We start from the raw sequence: 19,440 nt of genomic DNA, 5'->3' as shown, positions 1-19,440 counted from the left end.
TTAGGACGGAAGAATCTTGTTTTGGGTTGTCTGCCTCTCCTGACCAGCCCTCCACAACAGGGGCCTTCCTGCTGGCCAGACTTCAGGACTCCCCTAAACATAGAGCTACAGGGGAGAAGCACCCCCAGGGAAGCAGGGCGACAAGACAGTCCCTTTTGCAAACAGGGCAACGTGTGTGGTAAAGGTAAAGGGACCCCTGACCATTCGACCCAGTCGCGGACGACTCGGGTTGCGGCGCTCATTTCGCTTTATTGGCCGAGGGAGCCGGCGTACAGCTTCCGGGTCATGTGGCCAGCAGGACTAGCGAAGCAGAGCAGTGCACGGAAACGCCGTTTACCTTCCCGCTGGAGTGGTACCTATTTATCTACTTGCACTTTGATGCTCTTTCGAACTGCTAGGTGGGCAGGAGCAGGGACCGAGCAACGGGAGCTCACCCCGTCGCGGGGATTCGAACCGCCAACCTTCTGATTGGCAAGCCCTAGGCTCTGTGGTTTAGACCACAGCGCCACCCGCGTCCCTATTAACGTGTACTGGGGAGCATTGGGCATGACTGGGAGCCAAGAGGATGTGCTACATAGTGTGTCGGGGGAGAGATTAGGGGGCAGGATGCGGCCCATGCAGTGGGCTGCAGGGAAGAGTTGCAGAAGTCCAGTTGCCGTCCCTCTTCTGGCCCATGCAAGGGAAGCCAACTTGACCCATTGGGTGTGCAACACATCACTGGACTCGCAACTCCCCCCAACCGTCCTGGGAGTCCAGGAGCAGCTGCAGGGCTGCAGGATCCTAGTTCCTGGAGACAAATCCACAGAGGATGAAGCTGCCGGTGGCTCCCAGGAACACTGTCTCCATTCAGGAGGCACTGATGTCTCCAGATCTCACTTGCTGGGAGAGTTGCTGCTGTTGCAACCCAGGTCTTGCTTGCTGTAAAGGTAAAGGGACCCCTGAACATTAGGTCCAGTCGTGGCCGACTCTGGGGTTGCGGCGCTCATCTCGCTTTATTGGCCGAGGGAGCTGGTGTATAGCTTCCGGGTCATGTGGCCAGCATGACTAAGCCACTTCTGGCAAACCAGAGCAGCACACAGAAACACCGTTTACCTTCCCGCCAGAGCGGTACCTATTTATCTGCTTGCACTTTGACGTGCTTTCGAACTGCTAGGTTGGCAGGAGCAGGGGCCGAGCAACGGGAGCTCACCCCGTCGCGGGGATTCGAACCACCGACCTTCTGATCAGCAAGCCCTAGGCTCTGTGGTTTAACCCACAGTGCCACCCACGTCCCTTACACCATGATTGCTGTATCCTCTTATGGAATTGCCCAATCCTCTTTTGAAGCTATCCAAGTCAGTGGCCATCACTGCCTGCAGCAGCAGCGAGATCCACAGTTCAACTATGCGATGCACGAAGAACTATTTCCTTTTATCCACCCTGAATCTTCCAACAAAATTGGGAGAAGGGAAAAAGACTTCCAGCAGAACCACAGCTTTCCACCCCAGCCACCCACACCCTGTGTGCCCCAGTAATGGAATTTAAAGAAGACAAAACTCACCCAGAGCCTTCTGATTTAGGGAAACAAATTTACTAGGGCTGCCCGTCAAAGCAACAAGTGGGGTTTTTTTCCCCCCCCTTTTAAAAACAACAGACAATGTTGAAGCAAGAGAATTATCGGGACCGGGGCAGGCTGTGCCATTCAAGCAGTTCAGTGTGTGGCCGGCGAGGGAACACCCTCGCCATGTCTGAGTTATCGGGGAGCGAGAGAAGGGAGCTTCACCATTATGTACCCATGCAATAAAAGTATTTTCACAGTGTTGCCAAACAGAAACCCAACTGTATGGGGAAAGAAAATTTACAGCGTGGCAGAATCATTAAAAAGACCTCCCTCACCTGCCAGGGGGCCAGAGTTGGTTTGTATTAAAAAATAAAAATAAATGTACAGGATTCATTAAACGGGGTCAGTTAAAAAAAAAAAAAGTTTTCCCACAAGGTGTTGAACAACCACAGAAAAGGGGTGGGGGTGGGGGAAGTCCCTAGAATTAGGTGGGGGGGGGAGAGGAAAGATTGTTTGGGGCTACTTGCAAGAAGATCAAGCAAGGGTGGGACGCGGAGGGGGAACTTGGGGCCGTGAGCCTGGTTGGGGGACACGTTGACTGTGGGTGCCCCTCAAAACCGGAGCTCACAGGCAGGAGATGTCCTGGGCTGTATCGCGTGCTCAAAATATTACACCCTTTGATAAAACACTTTCCTTAAAAAATAAAAGTTAAAATGACCCCAAAAACATTTATGCAATGATTTGATTGAACAAAAGCACACCAGATACCTAGCAATAGAGCTGGGACAGGGGAGTGTGGGAAGGGGGGGGGGGGAAACAGCAGGAAAAAAAAGTTACCTCTATTTACATAAGAATGATTTTTTTTTCCTTAAGGAGACATTATGTTAGTCTTTTTCTCTTTACAAATAAAAGATGTCGCTCAGGAATAGGTCCTTTTTTCCTTCCTTTCCGTTCCTTTCCTCTTTCTTTTTGTTAAAAAAACAACAAACAAAACCTCTTTACATATTTATCTTCAGGGCACTGAGCCTCCCCTTGCTCACGTAGGCTTGCGTAGAAAGGGAGTCTTGATAAAAATAACCCCCCCCCCCCCACAAAACCAGCTCCTGTAACTCCTTCATCTTCCAAGGTCCCGGCTCTCGCTTGCAAAGTCTTTGGAGGGGGGGGGGGACGTGTCATTTTAAAAACAGAAAGCGCAACCCAACAGCTTCCGAGGCAGAAATGAAGTTTCTTTTATAAAAGGGTCCTTCCCCTCGCCTCCCTGTGCCGCCGTCTCCTGCTGGTTCAGTCGTCGCTGTCCGAAAGCGTTTCGTACTGGGCGGACAGGAGGGGTGCCGGCTCCCGTTCCCATATCCGGTTGGGCTGGTGGGAGGCGGCCTGGCTGACCGAGGGAGGGGCGCAGGCGATGGACGTTGGAGGGGTGCTGCTCAGCATGCGCATGGTCAGAGGGTTGTAGGGGAACTGCGTGGATCCTGGAGGGTCAAGGTTTTGGAAGGGGGGAGGGAAAAGAGGAGAAGAAGAAATGAGGGGTTGAAATATCGTCCCCAGTCCTACCAGCCTGTGAACAGAGTACCCAGCCCAATCCTGCGTTTTGGGTCAAGCACATTCCAACCCAGGGTTGACTAGACTCAAGATGAATTGAATGTTAGATTAGGAGGTTAAACCTGAACTACCGCGCTGTGCAACTGGTGGGGGATACAATCTTGTGGCATCAGCTGCTGTGCAGTTCACAAATCCTTCCCCCTCCAGGTGGTTCTCAATAGAGTCCTCCAAGCTCTGCTGCAGGAGACCCACTGGTTGTCTACCTGAACAGAATAGCTTAAGGCAGGAGTGCCCAAACTTTTTTCAAAGAGGGCCAGATTTGATGAAGTGAACAAAGTTGTTAACCTTTTTTTAGGATTGAAGTTGAGTTGTTGAGGGTTTTTTTTAGGATTGAAGTTGCTGAGCTTTTTGGGGGATTTTACTCCAGGAAATAAACCAACTGGTGGGCCAGATTAGGCCCCCGAAATGGACTTTGGACATGCCTGGCGTAAGAGAATGCTGGATCAGGCCAATCAATGGCCTCTCTAGTCCAGCCTCCAGCTCTTGCAATGACAGACCAGTGAAATCCACAAGCGGGATCTGAACCCAATAGCTTATCTCCCCTCCAGCGGTTTCCAGCTACAGTCGTACCTCGGAAGTCGAACGGAATCCGTTCCGGAAGTCCGTTCGACTTCCAAATGTTTGGAAACCAAGGTGCGGCTTCCGGAAGCCCCGTCGGACGTTCGGGTTCCAAAGGACGTTTGCAAACCGGAACACACACTTCCGGGTTTGTGGCGTTTGAGAGCCAAAACCTTCGACTTGCAAGGCGTTCAGGATCCAAGTTACTGGGATTTAGAAGCATGGCTGCCTCCAGCTGCCCTTTCCTCCCTGGGAGGCTCGTTTGACATATCAAGCCATCGGTATTACTGGCCTGCACCTGGGGATCGCCCTGTCCCAATATATTGACTGTTTCTGTTTCACAAAACTTATACAGCTCTCGATTGTAAGGACAGCAGAGCATCCTATCCATTTCAATCTAATTGAGATTTCGTTCTGGTTATAAGCCACCCGTTTTCTTTCATTGGAGGTTGATCGCAATCTACTGGTAGATCCCCACGAGGTTTTGGTAGATCGCGGCTCCCTTTCCTTAGCGTCACTAAAACTGACTCCTGCCACACCACGCCCTCCATTGTATGATCTCTGGAAGGGAAGACAGAGCTTTCTCTGTGCTGATGTTTTGTTCCATAGCAATCTTTTGTGACTTTACCCCTTTGTCCCTTGCCTTTAACCCCCCCCCCCATGGAACTTCCCCCCCAAAAGCTGTTTTTTTTAACCCCTAAAAAACAGGGCTTTTCTCCTCCCTAAATAAGTTCAACAACTTTGAGCTGAACCCCCCAAAACGGGGGCAGATCACTGCCAGTTTTTAATTCTGAAAGTAGATCGCAGTCTCTTGAGAGTTGGCCACCCCTGTATCCTTTTTCCATTTGCCTTTTTAACATGGTTTGGTGTCTAAGCTGCTCTGTTTTCTTTCAATGGCATATCCATGCCTGACTCCTGTCTGAAACGCTGGGGAGCCAATAATGTCAGTCCGCGTTGACAACACTAAGCCGATGGCCCACGGTCTGACTCTGCCTAAGGCAGCTTCCTGTGGCTCTGTTTAAAGGAGCTCTCCATTCAGAACCACGAGGACTGCAAACTTGGCTTTTCCTTTTAAGGAAAGAGCTGCAGCTTACTGGAAAGGAAAGCTGCCTTGCTAGGTGGCCTGGAGGACTAAAGAAGCTGCCTAATTTGCTTTGATTTATGCCAGGGGTCAGCAAACCTTTTCAGCAGGGGGCCGGTCCACTGTCCCTCAGACCTTGTGGGGGGGCCGGACTACATTTTTTTGGGGGGAATGAACGAATTCCTATGCCCCACAAATAACCCAGAGATGCATTTTAAATAAAAGGACACATTCTACTCATGTAAAAACATGCTGATTCCTGGACCGTCCACGGGCCGGATTTAGAAGGCAATTGGGCCTTAGGTTGCCTACCCATGCTTTACGCGAACAAATAAAAACAGTCCTCTGGAAGATCTTGCCACCCGCAGGAAGGCGCTTCCTCGTGGCGCCCACGACTGGCCTGGCTCACCTGTGGAGGAGGGCCGGTCTTCCCACGACCACACCGGCGTCTGCCTGTGGTAGTCCCCTTCCGAGTGCACCGACGAGACCGACGAGGGTCGCTCTGTCCCCAAGTAGCCTTGCCCGGGGATCGGAGACTTGGACTTCCTGCTGCCCGATTTCCCCATCAGCTTTTGCTTGCTGACACCACCTGGGAAAAAGGAAAGGTGGAGGGAGGGATGCCAGGGCCTCTTCCGCGCCCTCGGACAGAGACTGCCCGGTTCTCTGCAACAGAGCGGGGGGGACGCCCCTTCATGTGGGGTGAGAAGGGGACACGGGCTGCTGCGTGGGCAGCGGACTTGGTTTCAAAAGTTGCATTCAAATCCTTTTTATAGAGGAATGCAAGGTCAAGCATCCTGTTCTCACAGTAGCCAACCAGTTGCCATCTTTGGCTACATGCTGCCTTCACTGAAGGCACAGCATCGTAAGAGTTGGAAGGGGTCCTGAGGGTCATCTAGTCCAACCCTCTGCAATGCAGGAATCTCAACTAAAATATCTATGACAGAGGGCCATCCAAACTCTGCTTAAAGACCTCCAAGGAAGGAGAGTCCACAACCTCCCGACGGAGATTGTTCCACTGTCAAACAGCTCCTACTGTCAGAAAGTTCTTCCAGATGTTTAGCCAGAATTTCCTTTCTTGTTAGTTGAAGCCATTGGTTCAAGTCCTACCCTCCAGAGTGGAGAAAACAAGCTTGCCCCACCTTCCATGTTACAGCCCTTGAGATATCTGGAGAGGGCTATCATTTCTCCTTTCACTCTCCTCTTTTCTATGCTAAACACCCCCAGCTCCTTCAACCGTTCCTCATAAGGCTTGGTTTCCAAACCCTTGATCATCTTGGTCGCCCTCCTCTGCACACCTTCCAGCTTGTCAACATCCTTCTTAAATTGTGGCGCCCAGAACTGGACACAGGGCTCCAGGTGGGGTCTGACCAAGGCAGAATAGAATGGTCCTATTACTTCCCTTGATCTGGACTCTATGCTTCAGTTGATGCAGAATAGAATAGCATTCGCTTATTTTTTACTGCTGCATCACATTATTTAGGGAAGCTTTTAATGTTTAATAGACTACTGTATTTTAATATTCTGTTGGAAGCCGCCCAGAGTGGCTGGGGAAACCCAGCCAGATGGGTGGGGTATAAATAAATAATAATAATAATAATAATAATAATAATAATAATAATAATAATAATAATAATTTACTTGTGTTCAGCTTGCGGTCTACAAAGACCCCTAGATCCTTTTCACGTGCAAGCCAGGTGTCCCCATCTTACATTTGTGCAGCTGGTTCTTCCTGCCTAAGGTAAAGGTAAAGGGACCCCTGACCATTAGTCAGCATGGATTTCTGAAAAATAAGTCATGTCAGACTAACCTGATCTCGTTTTTTGACAGAATTACAAGCCTGGTAGATGAAGGGAACGCAGTGGATGTAGTCTACCTTGATTTCAGCAAGGCATTTGACAAGGTGCCCCATGATATTCTTGTAAAGAAGCTGGTAAAATGCGGTCTTGACTATGCTACCACTCAGTGGATTTGTAACTGGCTGACTGACCGAACCCAAAGGGTGCTCATCAATGGTTCCTCTTCATCCTGGAGAAGAGTGACTAGTGGGGTGCCACAGGGTTCTGTCCTGGGCCCGGTCTTATTCAACATCTTTATCAACGACTTGGATGATGGACTCAAGGGCATCCTGATCAAATTTGCAGATGACACCAAACTGGGAGGGGTGGCTAACACCCCAGAGGACAGGATCACACTTCAAAACGACCTTGACAGATTAGAGAACTGGGCCAAAACAAACAAGATGAATTTTAACAGGGAGAAATGTAAAGTATTGCACTTGGGCAAAAAAAATGAGAGGCACAAATACAAGATGGGTGACACCTGGCTTGAGAGCAGTACATGTGAAAAGGATCTAGGAGTCTTGGTTGACCACAAACTTGACATGAGCCAACAGTGTGACGCGGCAGCTAAAAAAGCCAATGCAATTCTGGGCCTCATCAATAGGAGTATAGCATCTAGATCAAGGGAAGTAATAGTGCCACTGTATTCTGCTCTGGTCAGACCTCACCTGGAGTACTGTGTCCAGTTCTGGGCACCACAGTTCAAGAAGGACACTGACAAACTGGAACGTGTCCAGAGGAGGGCAACCAAAATGGTCAAAGGCCTGGAAATGATGCCTTATGAGGAACGGCTAAGGGAGCTGGGCATGTTTAGCCTGGAGAAGAGGAGGTTAAGGGGTGATATGATAGCCATGTTCAAATATATAAAAGGATGTCACATAGAGGAGGGAGAAAGGCTGTTTTCTGCTGCTCCAGAGAAGCGGACACGGAGCAATGGATCCAAACTACAAGAAAGAAGATTCCACCTAAACATTAGGAAGAACTTCCTGACAGTAAGAGCTGTTCGACAGTGGAATTTGCTGCCAAGGAGTGTGGTGGAGTCTCCTTCTTTGGAGGTCTTTAAGCAGAGGCTTGACAACCATATGTCAGGAGTGCTCTGATGGTGTTTCCTGCTTGGCAGGGGGTTGGACTCGATGGCCCTTGTGGTCTCTTCCAACTCTATGATTCTATGATTCTATGATTCTATGATTAGGTCCAGTCGTGGCGACTCTGGGGTTGCGGCGCTCATCTCGCTTTATTGGCCGAGGGAGCCGGCGTACAGCTTCTGGGTCATGTGGCCAGCAGGACTAAGCCGCTTCTGGCAAACCAGAGCAGCGCAAGGAAACGCTGTTTACCTTCCCACCGGAGCTGTACCTATTTATCTACTTGCACTCTGGCGTGCTTTCGAACTGCTAGGTGGGCAGGAGTTGGGACTGAGCAACGGGAGCTCACCCCGTCGCGGGGATTCGAACCGCCGGCCTTCTGATCGGCAAGTCCTAGGCTCTGTGGTTTAACCCACAGCGCCACCCGTGAAGTCAACTGGAGATTGAGGGCATGTGACATAAATGTTAAGGCGAGTCCTGCTGGATCAGGCCAAAGGGGCCCCCATTTGGTACAGAATCCTGTTCTCGCAGCTGCAGATTCCCTCAAGCAAGACCAAGCGCAAGAACAACTCTCCCCTCCTGTGGTTCATGGCAGCTGGTGCTCAAAGGAAGCATTGCTACCTGCAGCTGTGAAGCTGCAAAATTTGCATATGAAGGACCTGCCGTGCCCGTGCAGCCGCCGTAAGCTTCCCTCCAAGCGTGCCGCGGCCGCCCTTACCTGGGTTGGGGGAAGGGTTGGCGTCTTCCCTCCGGAGATCACTGCTGGCTGCCAGAGAGGGGTTGGAGCCCGCAGAGACCAGCCCCATGGGCTGGGCCATGACGATGGCGTGCTCCTCCCCTTTGTCGTCAAAGTTGCCCATCAGGGCCTTGCGGATGATGTCCTCCAGGCCCAGGTTGCTGGCAGGATCTGCAAAGGAATGACCTCGAGCACTGACTGGACCTGGGAGGAGGAAAGAGAGACGGGGAGGGAAGAAGAGGAGGAGGAGGGAGGTGGAGAGAGGAAGGAGAGGAAGAGGCAGTTTTCAAGAGGGGCAGAGAAAGTGAGGAGAGGGAGAAAGAAGATGGTGAGTACAGTTGATGCAATGCTCCAAAGCAGGGGTCAGCAAACTTTTCCAGCAGGGGGCCAGACTATATTTTGGAAAAGGAAAAAAAAAAGAACCAATTCCACAAATAACCCAGAGATGCATTTTAAATAAAAGCACACATTCTACTCCCGTAAAAACACGCTGATTCCCAGACCGTCCGTGGGCCGGATTTAGAAGGCGATTGGGCCAGATCCGGCCCCTCGGGCCTTTGTTTGCCTACCCATGCTCCAAAGCTTCAGTTTGCAAACTGTGAAGCAGCTGAAAAAAGTCCACCATACCAGCGACTGAGAGTAGGAGCACTGTTTTGGTTGGGAAATCATCGAGGCTTGCGGCATGGAAGGCTGCTAACGTGTGCAATGAAAATGCAAGAGCAAAGGGATTTACACGGGTGCCGGACTGACAGACATCCCCCCCCATGACACCTTGCACGATCACCTCACCAATTCCTCAGGAATTAAAAATTTCCCCGTCCCCTGATGGGATCTACAGACCTAAGATTGTTTCAGGACCTGCTTCCTGGTTGATGAAATGCAAGTGTCTTAGCTGTGCTTCCTGCATTGCAGGGGGTTGGACTCGATGACCTTTGGGAGTCCCAGCACTACAATTCCATGATTGTTGAGCTCACTGATGTGGACAAGTTGTTGTTTTTTAAAAAGCGAATGTGGCTGCGATGTGACAATCCCATACAAAGTGTCAGCAGCTACCTCTGTAGCTCCCTCCCCTTCTTGTGGCAGGATCGTTGCTGCGTCTATTTAAGGTTCTAGACCTCATCGTTTCAATTTCTGAGGTTTCTCCCCACACGCAAACATTTCCTAAAATGCTGTGAAGGCAGCATCCAAACTCTCAGGTTACCACGGGCTCCATTGCGAGAGCAGCTTTGTCGCCCAACAGCAGCTCAAGACTGCGGTAAGGAAGAGGGACCCTCCTCTGTCCCACAACTCACTGGGTGCTTTCAAGGAAGGCTCACCTGAGGTAGTGACGGCGGGCAAGTTAAAGATTTCAGTCCCTGGCTGAGCGGCGGCTGTTGAAAAAGAGAGACACAAAACACATATCCCAGTTAGAATCAACTCAGGTAAATTCAAACATGTCCTCATCCAAATGACATTCTTTTCAATTCCTCTGCCCTGCTTTTTTAAAAACCAGGGATAAGGAAGCTTTTTGAACTCAAGGGCTGGGTTTCTTCTGGGACCACAGTGGGGAGGGGGCGGAGCCAGAGGCAAAAGTGGGCAGAGCGACAGATGTGGCTTTTACCCTATCTCTGCACCAGGAGTGAGTATCAGCCCTTCCCCAGCATAGCTGCAGCTGATGGGATTGGTAGTCCAAAATGTCTGGAGGGCACCGGGTTGAGGAAGAGTGGGTGGAATGACCCAGATGCCTCCGAAAGCAAAGATGAGGCTGAAGGTCGATTGAATGGAGGAGGTGAGGACAGAACAGCAACTCACGCAGAGAGACAGACAGGGAGTCCCTTGCCCAGGAGAGCGCTTTGGGAGTGATCCTAGCAGGCATTAATGAAGGAATCAATCTACTTCATCGGGGCCAAACGAGGATATCTTGGACTGCACTCGGGAAACACACAGTGGCTGGGGAATTATTTCTGAGAAAAGGAAAAGGCAAGCGAAAGGAGATCCTTCGTTACCCATGTCATTGTCGCCTCCCCCGCAGGAGTTCAGCTTGCGGAAGATCTCCTGCTTCTTCGACATCACCATTGGCGAGGTGCTCTCCAGCTTGGTGAAGAACGAAGGCAGGTAGCTCATGCTCCCCGGAGAACGAGAGTCCGTCCTGCTGAGAATGAAGGGTTGAGAAGGGACGCAGAAAGAAAACGGGCGATACTTAAAAAAAGAAAACACCCACAGGCATACACATGTTTCTCGCTATCTTGACACTCGCTACGTGAAAATCTGCTTATTTGAACACGGTGAATTAGCACCCAGAACCTTGCTACAGGAATGGCTGATTCAGATATCAGCCTTAAAGTTTGTCTACTTCCTTGCTTGTGTTTTGCTGGTTGATGGCTGCCATTTCGGGCAGAAACAACAGAGGAAAGGCAGAAGGGGGAAATCACGCATTAGAAATTTCCCCAAAGGAAATAAGGGAAGTCGCCAGTTTGTTATGCGAACGCTCGCCTGACGAATGATTTCACAGAGATGGGCTGTGTTCCGATAGCACAGGGGTCTGCAACCTTTAAGACAAAAAGAGCCACTTGGACCCGTTTCCGAAGGAAAAAAACTGGGAGCCGCAAAACCATTGTGACATTTAAAGCAAATATATCTCCGGAGCCGCGATCTGACAGCGGGCGGGAAGGTGACGTTGGGACGGTGCGTGACTAACGCATGCACCGCCCCCATGCGACGTCACAGCCAGTACAGCGCCCGCCACAGTGGGGAGTGTTGGGGCGCACAATGCGCCTCCTCCCCTCGCTAGTATCTGCCCCGGAGCCGCAGCAAAGGTGTAAAAGAGCCACATGCGGCTCCGGAGCCGCGGGTTGCAGACCCCTGCGATATCAGGACCTGCACATACGTTTTAACAGGCTTATTAGAGCTACGTTTCTGCCAAACTCTTGCATCCGAAATTTCTATCAGGGCACCTTGGGCTCTGTGTGCGCCTGTCAATCTCAAGACCACAGGCAAGCAACTTAACTGACAGACACGGATGTGAAACTGCTGTGATGCCCGTCTCGTGTACCTCTGTTCCGAAGGCTCGGATCGCTGGGAGAGTAATATGAGGCTGTCTTGCTTCTCGTGAGCAGCCGGGGCCTGGGGGGGCGAGATCGGTTCGTATGGCTCGGAGGAAACGTGGCTCCTCTCTGGGGACTTTCCAAGCCTAGAGAGATTGCGGGGCAAGAAATGTACAAAAGCAGATCAAATTATAAACACGCAGATATCCTCTCCTGGTCTCCCTGCCCCAAACTTTCGAGGACGGAGGCTGAGGTTAAACTGTATGAGCCAGTGAGAAGAGAGGCCACTTATATGCAGGGTCTTGTAAAAGGAGAGGGGTCAGACTGAACTCCACCCAAAGGCCTGGCGGAACAGCTCCATCTTGCAGGCCCTGCGGAAAGATGTCAAGTCCCGCAGGGCCCTGGTCTCTTGTGATAAGAGCGTTCCACCAGGCCGGGGCCACGGCCGAAAAGGCCCTGGCTCTGGTCGAGGCCAGTCTAACCTCCTTGAGGCCCGGGACCTCCAAGATGTTATTGTTTGTGGACTGTAAGGTCCTCCGCGGTGCATACCATATTATTATATTTACACCCCACATTTCTTCCAAAGAGCTCAAGGCGGTGTGCATAGTTCTCCCCCCCCCCCTTTATTTTTACAACAGCCCTGTGAGGGTGGTTAGCCTGAGAGTAAACCCAGGGAGCTTCCTGAAGGCCGAGTGGGGACCAGGAGCCTCTTTCTTAACCGGGTCTTAAGTCTGACATTCTTAACCACAACACTACCCTGGCTCTCCAATCTAGTCCAGCATCCCGTCCCTTTTAAGGATCTAGCAAATGTCGGGAAACAGTTGAAATTAGCAATACTAAAAGCATTGTTTCATTTTAACAAACTGCTTGGAGGTTGTTGTCTTTTTACAATCAAGCAGTATGTAATTTTTATGTTTTCGCCATTTATCAAATAAATACTAGTAATATTACTTACCATTAGTATGGTTTATTATTATCATTAGTGTGTTATTTACTTTGTATGATTATTACCGTATTTTTCGCTCCATAAGACACACTTTTTTCCTCCTAAAAAGTAAGGGGAAATGTGTGTGTGTCTTATGGAGCGAATGCAGGCGGGAGGCTCTGCTCAGCTCTCTCTTTAAAGAGCCGTGCCGAGCGTGAGTGCGGCTCTTGCTGGCTTTTCCGCGAGAGGCGCTGCTCTGCTCTGCTCTGCGGCTGCTCTGCACCCGCCTTGCTCTAAAGCAAGCAAACCACCTGTCCTGGTGTCTCCTCCTCTTTTACAGCGAGGCAGGAGGAGGGATGGGCGAGCAAAGGGAAAGCTGCACAAAGTGGGACACAAGCCACGTAAGCGGCTCTCGCTTTGCTTGCTTTAAAGCAAGAAAAGCGAGAGCCGCTTACATGCTCTGCGCAGAATATTTTTTTTCTTGCTTTCCCCCTCTAAAAACTAGGTGCGTCTTATGGAGCGAAAAAATACGGCAGTTGTTTTTCTAGGCTGTCCTTCATCCAGTGATCACCAGGTGATAAACGACAATGTATGAAACTTTGTAAGTCAGGGCATGTTAAACAGAAGAGACCAGTAGTTGGTGTTTAGAACTCCAGCTATCATATGCAGCCTCCACCTCAGTTCTCAGGAAGGCCTGAATCAGGGGCTCTTAGCAAACTGGGGAGCAGCAAAGTCAATGACGAGCCAAGTCAGTGACGAGCTCCAAAGCCAGTTCCGAGCGAGTGGGTGAGAGAGAACGATCCCCCTTCTCAATGCGGCACAGCCTTCTAACACAAGACCACACAGCAAAAAAGGTGCAAAGTCCCATGAATCGTTACCTTCCCCTGCTTTTCTCCGAGAGGTTTTCGGGGGACACTCGCGACCCGGGGCGCTGGTGTGGCGCAGACTGGATCTGCACCTCAGGGCTGTAGCGGTTTGAGGCCTTCACCCGGTTCGTGGTGGCGATGGAAGTTGGGGCGGAGGTCTGGAATGTGCTAGTGGGAGTCTGTGGGGATGGCTGCGTAGTAGGTTGGTTGCGGGCAAAATCCTGGGTGATGATTTGCTGCGGGGGAAACGGAAAAGACAAAATGAATTATGAGCAAATAATCTTGCAAAACCAAACCAGCACCCAAGGCAGGAATCATGTGTGATTGATTTGCAGACTGCTGTCAAGGGGAGAAACCTTTAATTATTTTTGTTGTGAATTGTGTAAAAGCAGCGTGTTGTAGAAATTACAAGATGAAGGATGCCCAAAAAATTTTTCTACAAAATAAAGCAACTAGCCAGTGTAGACTCAATGTTTACTTGGCTTTGGGGATAAGGAATTTTGCAGAGAATCCCAATATTATTATTATTATTATTATTATTATTATTATTATTATTATTATTATTATTTTAGTATCACCTCCAAAAACACTTCAGCAGGTTTGCAAAAGATTATATGATCAAGAGTGCTGGTAGTGACGCATGCCTACCCTTCTCAATTACACCCCACAAACCAACTCAGTTCTTGCCCTGATGATGACCAGCAGTTGCTTAGGAAACTGCCTTGATGATCCACCAAGCTCAGCATTCGTCCTGGGAGAAGCTCTCCAGCATTTCGGGAAGGCTGGCTTTCCAAGTCCTACCCAGAGGTGCTGGGGATCAAACCTGGAACCCTCTGCAAGCAAAGTATGTGCTCCAGCCCTTCCCGTGAAACTAAACCAAGCTTCCAGTCCTCATGGGTCTCAATAGAAAGCTGATTTAAAGCAGGAAGCCGCCTTATACTGAGTCAGACCAGTGGGCCCATTTAGCTAAGTATTCCCAGTACTGACTGGCAGCAGCTCTCCAGTGAGGGTTTCAGGCCGCAGTTTTCTCCAGCCCCTGCCTAGAGATGGGGAGGACTGGAACTGGGACATTCTGCAATCAAAGCAGGGGCTCTACCAGTGAACTACAGCCTCAGGCTAACTATTCCACCCTTGTCTCCATCTAACTATATAACGTCGAGTGAAGAATTCTCTCTGTGCTGTAGATAACCTAAGCGGGTTGCCAGTTTGCTAGTGGGCCAAGTTCAATGTGCTGCTATTAGTAGATAAAGCCCTTTGCAACTGGGGACCAGTTTCCCTACAAGATCACATCTACACCCACTCAAAACTACATAATACCCATTCTGCAATTGTAAGAAATCAGTATTTTAGCATGGCAGCGCCTACACTTTGGAACTCCCTGCCTACTGAAATTATGCAGGTGCCATCACTATACCCTTCCTGCTGAATATTTTTTGCTTAGAGAAGCCTATCCAGATGCTTAGAAAGCTGGTGTGCATTTTAATTTTAGTCGGTTGTTACTTTTCGAAAGTCTTGAATTACGACTGTTAGTTTTTCTTATGGGTCATTTTTGCTTTATCCTTTATTGTACAGTGGTGCCTCGCAAGACGAAATTAATTCGTTCCGCAAGTTTTGTCGTCTTGCGATTTTTCCGTCTTGCGAAGCACGGTTTCCCATAGGAATGCATTGAAAATCAATTAATGCGTTCCTAGGGAAACCGCCTTCAGACCAGGTCCGGGGACATTCTGTCCCCCGACCTCTTCTGAAGGCTGGGGGGGGGGGGGACAAGGGCTTTTCTTCCCACCCCCAGCATTTTAAAAAACCCCGGGACAGCGGAGGACTTCTCCGCTGTCTGGGGCAATCTTAAAATGCTGGCGGGCGGCATTTTAAAATCGCCCGGGACAGCGGAGGACTTCTCCGCTGTCCGGGGCGATTTAAAAGCCCCTGGGAAGGCAGGCAGGGGGGACAAAGATTTTCGCCCCCCGCCCGCCTTCAGAAGAGGTCCTGGACCTCTTCTGAAGGCGGGCGGGGGGCGAAAGTCTTTGCTCCCCCCTGCCTGCCTTCCCGGGAGAGCGGAGAAAGGCAGCGCGTTTCTCCGCTGTCCCGGATGGCTTTTGAAGGCAGGCAGGGGGGAGCAAAGACTTTCGCCCCCCGCCCGCCTTCAGAAGAGGTCCTGGACCTCTTCTGAAGGCGGGCGGGGGGCGAAAGTCTTTGCTTCTCTCCCCCCTTCAAAAGCTGTCCTGGACAGGCTTCGCGGACCTCTCCACAAGCAGCGGGAGCGCTCCTGCTGCTTGCGGAGAGTTGCCAGCATGCCGAAGCCTGCGCGTGCTGAGATCAGCGCGCCCAGGCTTCGCGGCCCCGCCGCCCAGCATCGGAGCTTGGTTCCGATGCCGGGCGGCGGGAGAAGGCGTCCCCGCCCCGCATCGGAGCTTCGTTCCGATGCCGGCGGCGGGAGGAGGCGTCCCCGCCCCGCCGCCCGGCATCGGAGCTTCGTTCCGAAGCCGGGCGGCGGGAGGAGGTCCGAGGACAGTGGGGAAGACGCGCTGCGCTTCCCCGCTGTCCCGGAGATTTCCCTATGGGCTTTCGTCTTGCGAAGCAAGCCCATAGGGAAATTCGTTTTGCGAAGCGCCTCCAAAACGGAAAACCCTTTCGTCTAGCGGGTTTTCCGTCTTGCGAGGCGTTCGTCTTGCGGGGTACCACTGTACACCTCTTTGAAGGTTTGTTTGTTTGTTTTTTCAATCAAGCGCTGTACAGATTTGATGAACTGGAACTAGAAATGGACCGTATTAGACAATACAAGTATAAAGGCAACCGTGCGAGTTCCTATAAGCAGCGGTGAGAATCGGGGGGTAAACCTCAAATCAGGCACCCCCAAACTCGGCCCTCCAGCTGTTTTGGGGCTGCAGTTCCCATCATCCCTGACCACTGGTCCTGTTAGCTAGGGGTGATGGGAGTTGTAGTCCCAAAACATCTGGAGGGCCGAGTTTGGAGATGCCTGCCTCAGATGAAAGCATCAGGGAAGTTTCCAAAAGAGGTGCTCAAGTACGCAAACCTACACAGATGTGATCGGCCAGGGTGATCAGGCGGTGTGTTCGTGGCACGGGCCCCATCCCTTCGCCCTGCGCAGGTGGCGGAGGAGGTTGCTGCTGTTGCTGCTGCTGTTGCTGTGGCGATGGAGAATCTTGCTGCTGCCTGTAGGAGTGGATCGACCCCTCATACTGACGGCTGCAGTCTCCTAGTTAGAAAAGAAGAAGAGATTCACAACGCAATAAGGTGGGGAGCCTGTGGTCCTCTATAGGGCTTCTCGGCCTCCACATCCCATCAGCCCTGACGTAGGTAACCGGGAGAGGAACTCATTTGCACTCAGAAAAGATCACTCCTAAAATCAGCAGAACGTCCCAATGGCGCTCGGTGGGACTTGATAAGAAACGCTTCAGCTACAGGGCTGCAAGGTTCTCTTTCCGCACTGCAAAAAGAGATATGCAACTCTTAATTGCGAATTACTTGCAAGCTTGTTCCGCCTAGACATATGTACGCATTTTGGCCTGCGACTCTATTCGGTTTTAAGATTCGTCATTTGTTGTTTGTGACCTACGACTCTGAATAAATGAATAAAAAAAACCGTCTGCACCCAATTCGCCCTCCCTGCGCGAAGATGCAAGTCGAGAGGCTGCCCCAATCCCACGCAGTGAGAACTTACGTTCTGCCTGGCTCATTTTGGGGGCTTCCTGTTGATAAGGCAGCATCTTTTCCTGGGGAGGGACCGGCGAGTTTGCGGGGCTGATCACCTCGATGGCGTCTCGGGGGGGCTCGTAGCGGTGGGAGGAGGAAACTACATGGATCGAGGAAGAGAGAGAGACAGAGGTCATTCGTAAGGCCCAACCCTGACCTGCCTCTGGTAGTGTTAGGTCTGCTGGGGTAGAAGTGTGATTCGCACTTTAGATGAGAAATGGCTGACTTTGTTTCCCAGCAAAACCCGTATAAATAGGGGTGCAGATGGGTATCCTGCCTTTGGGGGAGACACTATAGGTCCCCCTTCTAAATATTTTAGAGAGGAGTCCTGTTTTCTGTCTGTGTTTTAGGTTATGTGTGCAGGTGTTTTGTCTGTTGTTGACAGAGAGAAGAGTTGAGCACCCACTTGTTTTAATTCTGTGAAATGGGTATTTTGTAGTGCTTTAGACTGTTCCTTAGATTTCCATAGGTGTCCTCAGCCCCCCCAATGCCAAAACAGCTTGGGGATCCCCGATTAACCTTTTCATTCATCCATGTTTGAAAGCCTTTCTTCTCAAAGGTGTTTACAAAGTACATTTTGCTGAACCCCTTTCGGGACAGTTTCGTTTAACATGTGATGGGAGGGGGTTCCACAAGGCGGGTGCCACCACCGAGAAGGCTCTCTGCCTAGTTCCCTGTAATCTAGCTTCTCACAGGGAGAGAACCACCAGAAGGCCCTCAGAGCTGGATCTCGGTGTCTGGGATGAGCGATGGGGGTGGAGACGCTCCTTCAGGGATACTGGGCCGAGGCTGTTTAGGGCTTTAAAGGTCAACACTAACACTTTGAATTGTGCTCGGAAACATCCTGGGAGCCAACATAAATCCTTTAGGACCAGTGTTATACGGCCCTGGTGGCCACTCCCAGTGTCACCAGCCTAGCAGCTGCGTTCTGGATTAGTTGTAGTTTCCAAGCCACCTTTAAAGGTAGCCCCACATAGAGCGCATTGGAGTAGTCCAAGAGGGAAACTGCTACCCTGAATAATACTTTGTAAAGGGTAGGGGGAGTTCGGGATGGGTTTGAGGGTCATAAAGGTTTGAGAACCACTTGTCATGGCTAAAAATTGGCTACAGTTTCTTTAATGCTAAAAGTACTAAGTTAGCATGAGTCAGCGGCCTACAATGACTCATGCAACCTTTCACAAAATTGTACCTGTATATATAGAGTGGTCAATGTTAGTGTTGGGTGTGGGTTGGTTGGATGGTAGAAAGCTGGTTGCGTTCGGTGTGTGTAAAAGCTGTCGTTTGTGGTTGGAGAAGAAGACTTTTTAACAATAAAAGCAGCAATACTCTGCAAGAATACTCTTTCTCAAGGACTCTTTTGTGTCAACTAAGGTCTGAGGACTAGGCAAAGGAGTAAAACGGAGGTCAGAACCTTTTCTTTTTCAAACACTGATACTACTGCCCTGCACCTAAACGGGCCAAACCTCTAGCCAGGCTAAGGAGGCCAAAGGAAACGATGGGGACATACGGCTGCTGGAGGAATCTGAGCTCTGGGAGCCGCGATCGCGGGCGTCCTTGTCGGAGGCGATCTGTCGGGTGATGATCACGTCGATGAAGTTGGCCGCCGTGATGGTGGTCTTGCCACGCGTCCGGAGCTCCTCCTCATACTTGGATATGGAAGGCGGGCCCTTGTCCTTCCCGGCGTCCGAGTAGATGGACGAGGAAGGCTGGGATTTCCCCGAGGAAGAGTAGCTCGACGAAGACGAGGGGTACAGGCCAGGGGGGCCCCTCTTCTCTGCCTCCATCGCCTTCTGCTCCATCTGCTGCTGCTGCTGCTCGCTCACGACCGATCTGCGGCCCGGGTTCTCCTCGATGCGGCCCCCGTCGTGCTTGCCGCCCTCTTTGGACTTGGCCACCTCCATCTGGGGAGCGGAAGCGGCAGCATCCACGAGGGCGGCCAGAGCGTCGGCGGCCGTGTTGTAGCGGGAGGTGGGCAAGGCCTGGGTGATAGTGGGAGTGCCGGGGGGGATCTGCCTGTTGGTCGGAACAAAAAGAGGGCGGTAACACCTTAGGACATTTTGAGTTATACAGCAAGAGTGGCGCTATCGTCAACTGTCGGCACAGACTCATAGGGTTGCGTCCAGCTAAGTTTCACCAACTTAAAGGTAAAGGTAAAGATACCCCTGCCCGTACGGGCCAGTCTTGCCAGACTCTAGGGTTGTGCGCCCATCTCACTTAAGAGGCCGAGGGCCAGCGCTGTCCGGAGACACTTCCGGGTCACGTGGCCAGCGTGACATCGCTGCTCTGGCGAGCCAGAGCTGCACACGGAAACGCCGTTTACCTTCCCGCCAGTAAGCGATCCCTATTTATCTACTTGCACCCGAGGGTGCTTTCGAACTGCTAGGTTGGCAGGCGCTGGGACCGAGCAACGGGAGCGCACCCCGTCGCGGGGATTCGAACCGCCGACCTTTCAATCGGCAAGCCCTAGGCGCTGAGGTTTTT

The 19,440-nt window shown here is 51.2% G+C and overlaps 1 protein-coding gene across 6 annotated transcripts in view; it reads right to left on the bottom strand.

The window, feature by feature from the left end:
• Positions 1–1,616: 1,616 nt before the first annotated feature.
• The window catches only part of NCOR1 (nuclear receptor corepressor 1), a 117,467-nt gene continuing 99,643 nt past the window's right edge, over positions 1,617–19,440 (bottom strand). For all 6 annotated transcript variants that reach the window (XM_028707995.2, XM_077919776.1, XM_077919780.1 and 3 more), the window contains 10 exons: positions 18,467–18,972; positions 16,928–17,059; positions 16,284–16,462; positions 13,261–13,484; positions 11,466–11,603; positions 10,420–10,562; positions 9,751–9,804; positions 8,417–8,638; positions 5,188–5,367; positions 1,617–3,009 (listed from right to left, as the gene is read on the bottom strand). In XM_028707995.2, the coding sequence (XP_028563828.2) occupies positions 2,822–3,009; positions 5,188–5,367; positions 8,417–8,638; positions 9,751–9,804; positions 10,420–10,562; positions 11,466–11,603; positions 13,261–13,484; positions 16,284–16,462; positions 16,928–17,059; positions 18,467–18,972 (1,966 nt within the window). In that variant the 3' untranslated portion in view covers positions 1,617–2,821. The remainder of the gene's footprint in view (positions 3,010–5,187; positions 5,368–8,416; positions 8,639–9,750; positions 9,805–10,419; positions 10,563–11,465; positions 11,604–13,260; positions 13,485–16,283; positions 16,463–16,927; positions 17,060–18,466; positions 18,973–19,440) is intronic.

This window comes from Podarcis muralis, chromosome 15, assembly GCF_964188315.1.
Source record: "Podarcis muralis chromosome 15, rPodMur119.hap1.1, whole genome shotgun sequence".
NCBI lineage: Eukaryota > Metazoa > Chordata > Lepidosauria > Squamata > Lacertidae > Podarcis > Podarcis muralis.
Note: the sequence above shows the minus strand (reverse complement) of the source record. Positions and strands in the feature narration are given on the sequence as shown.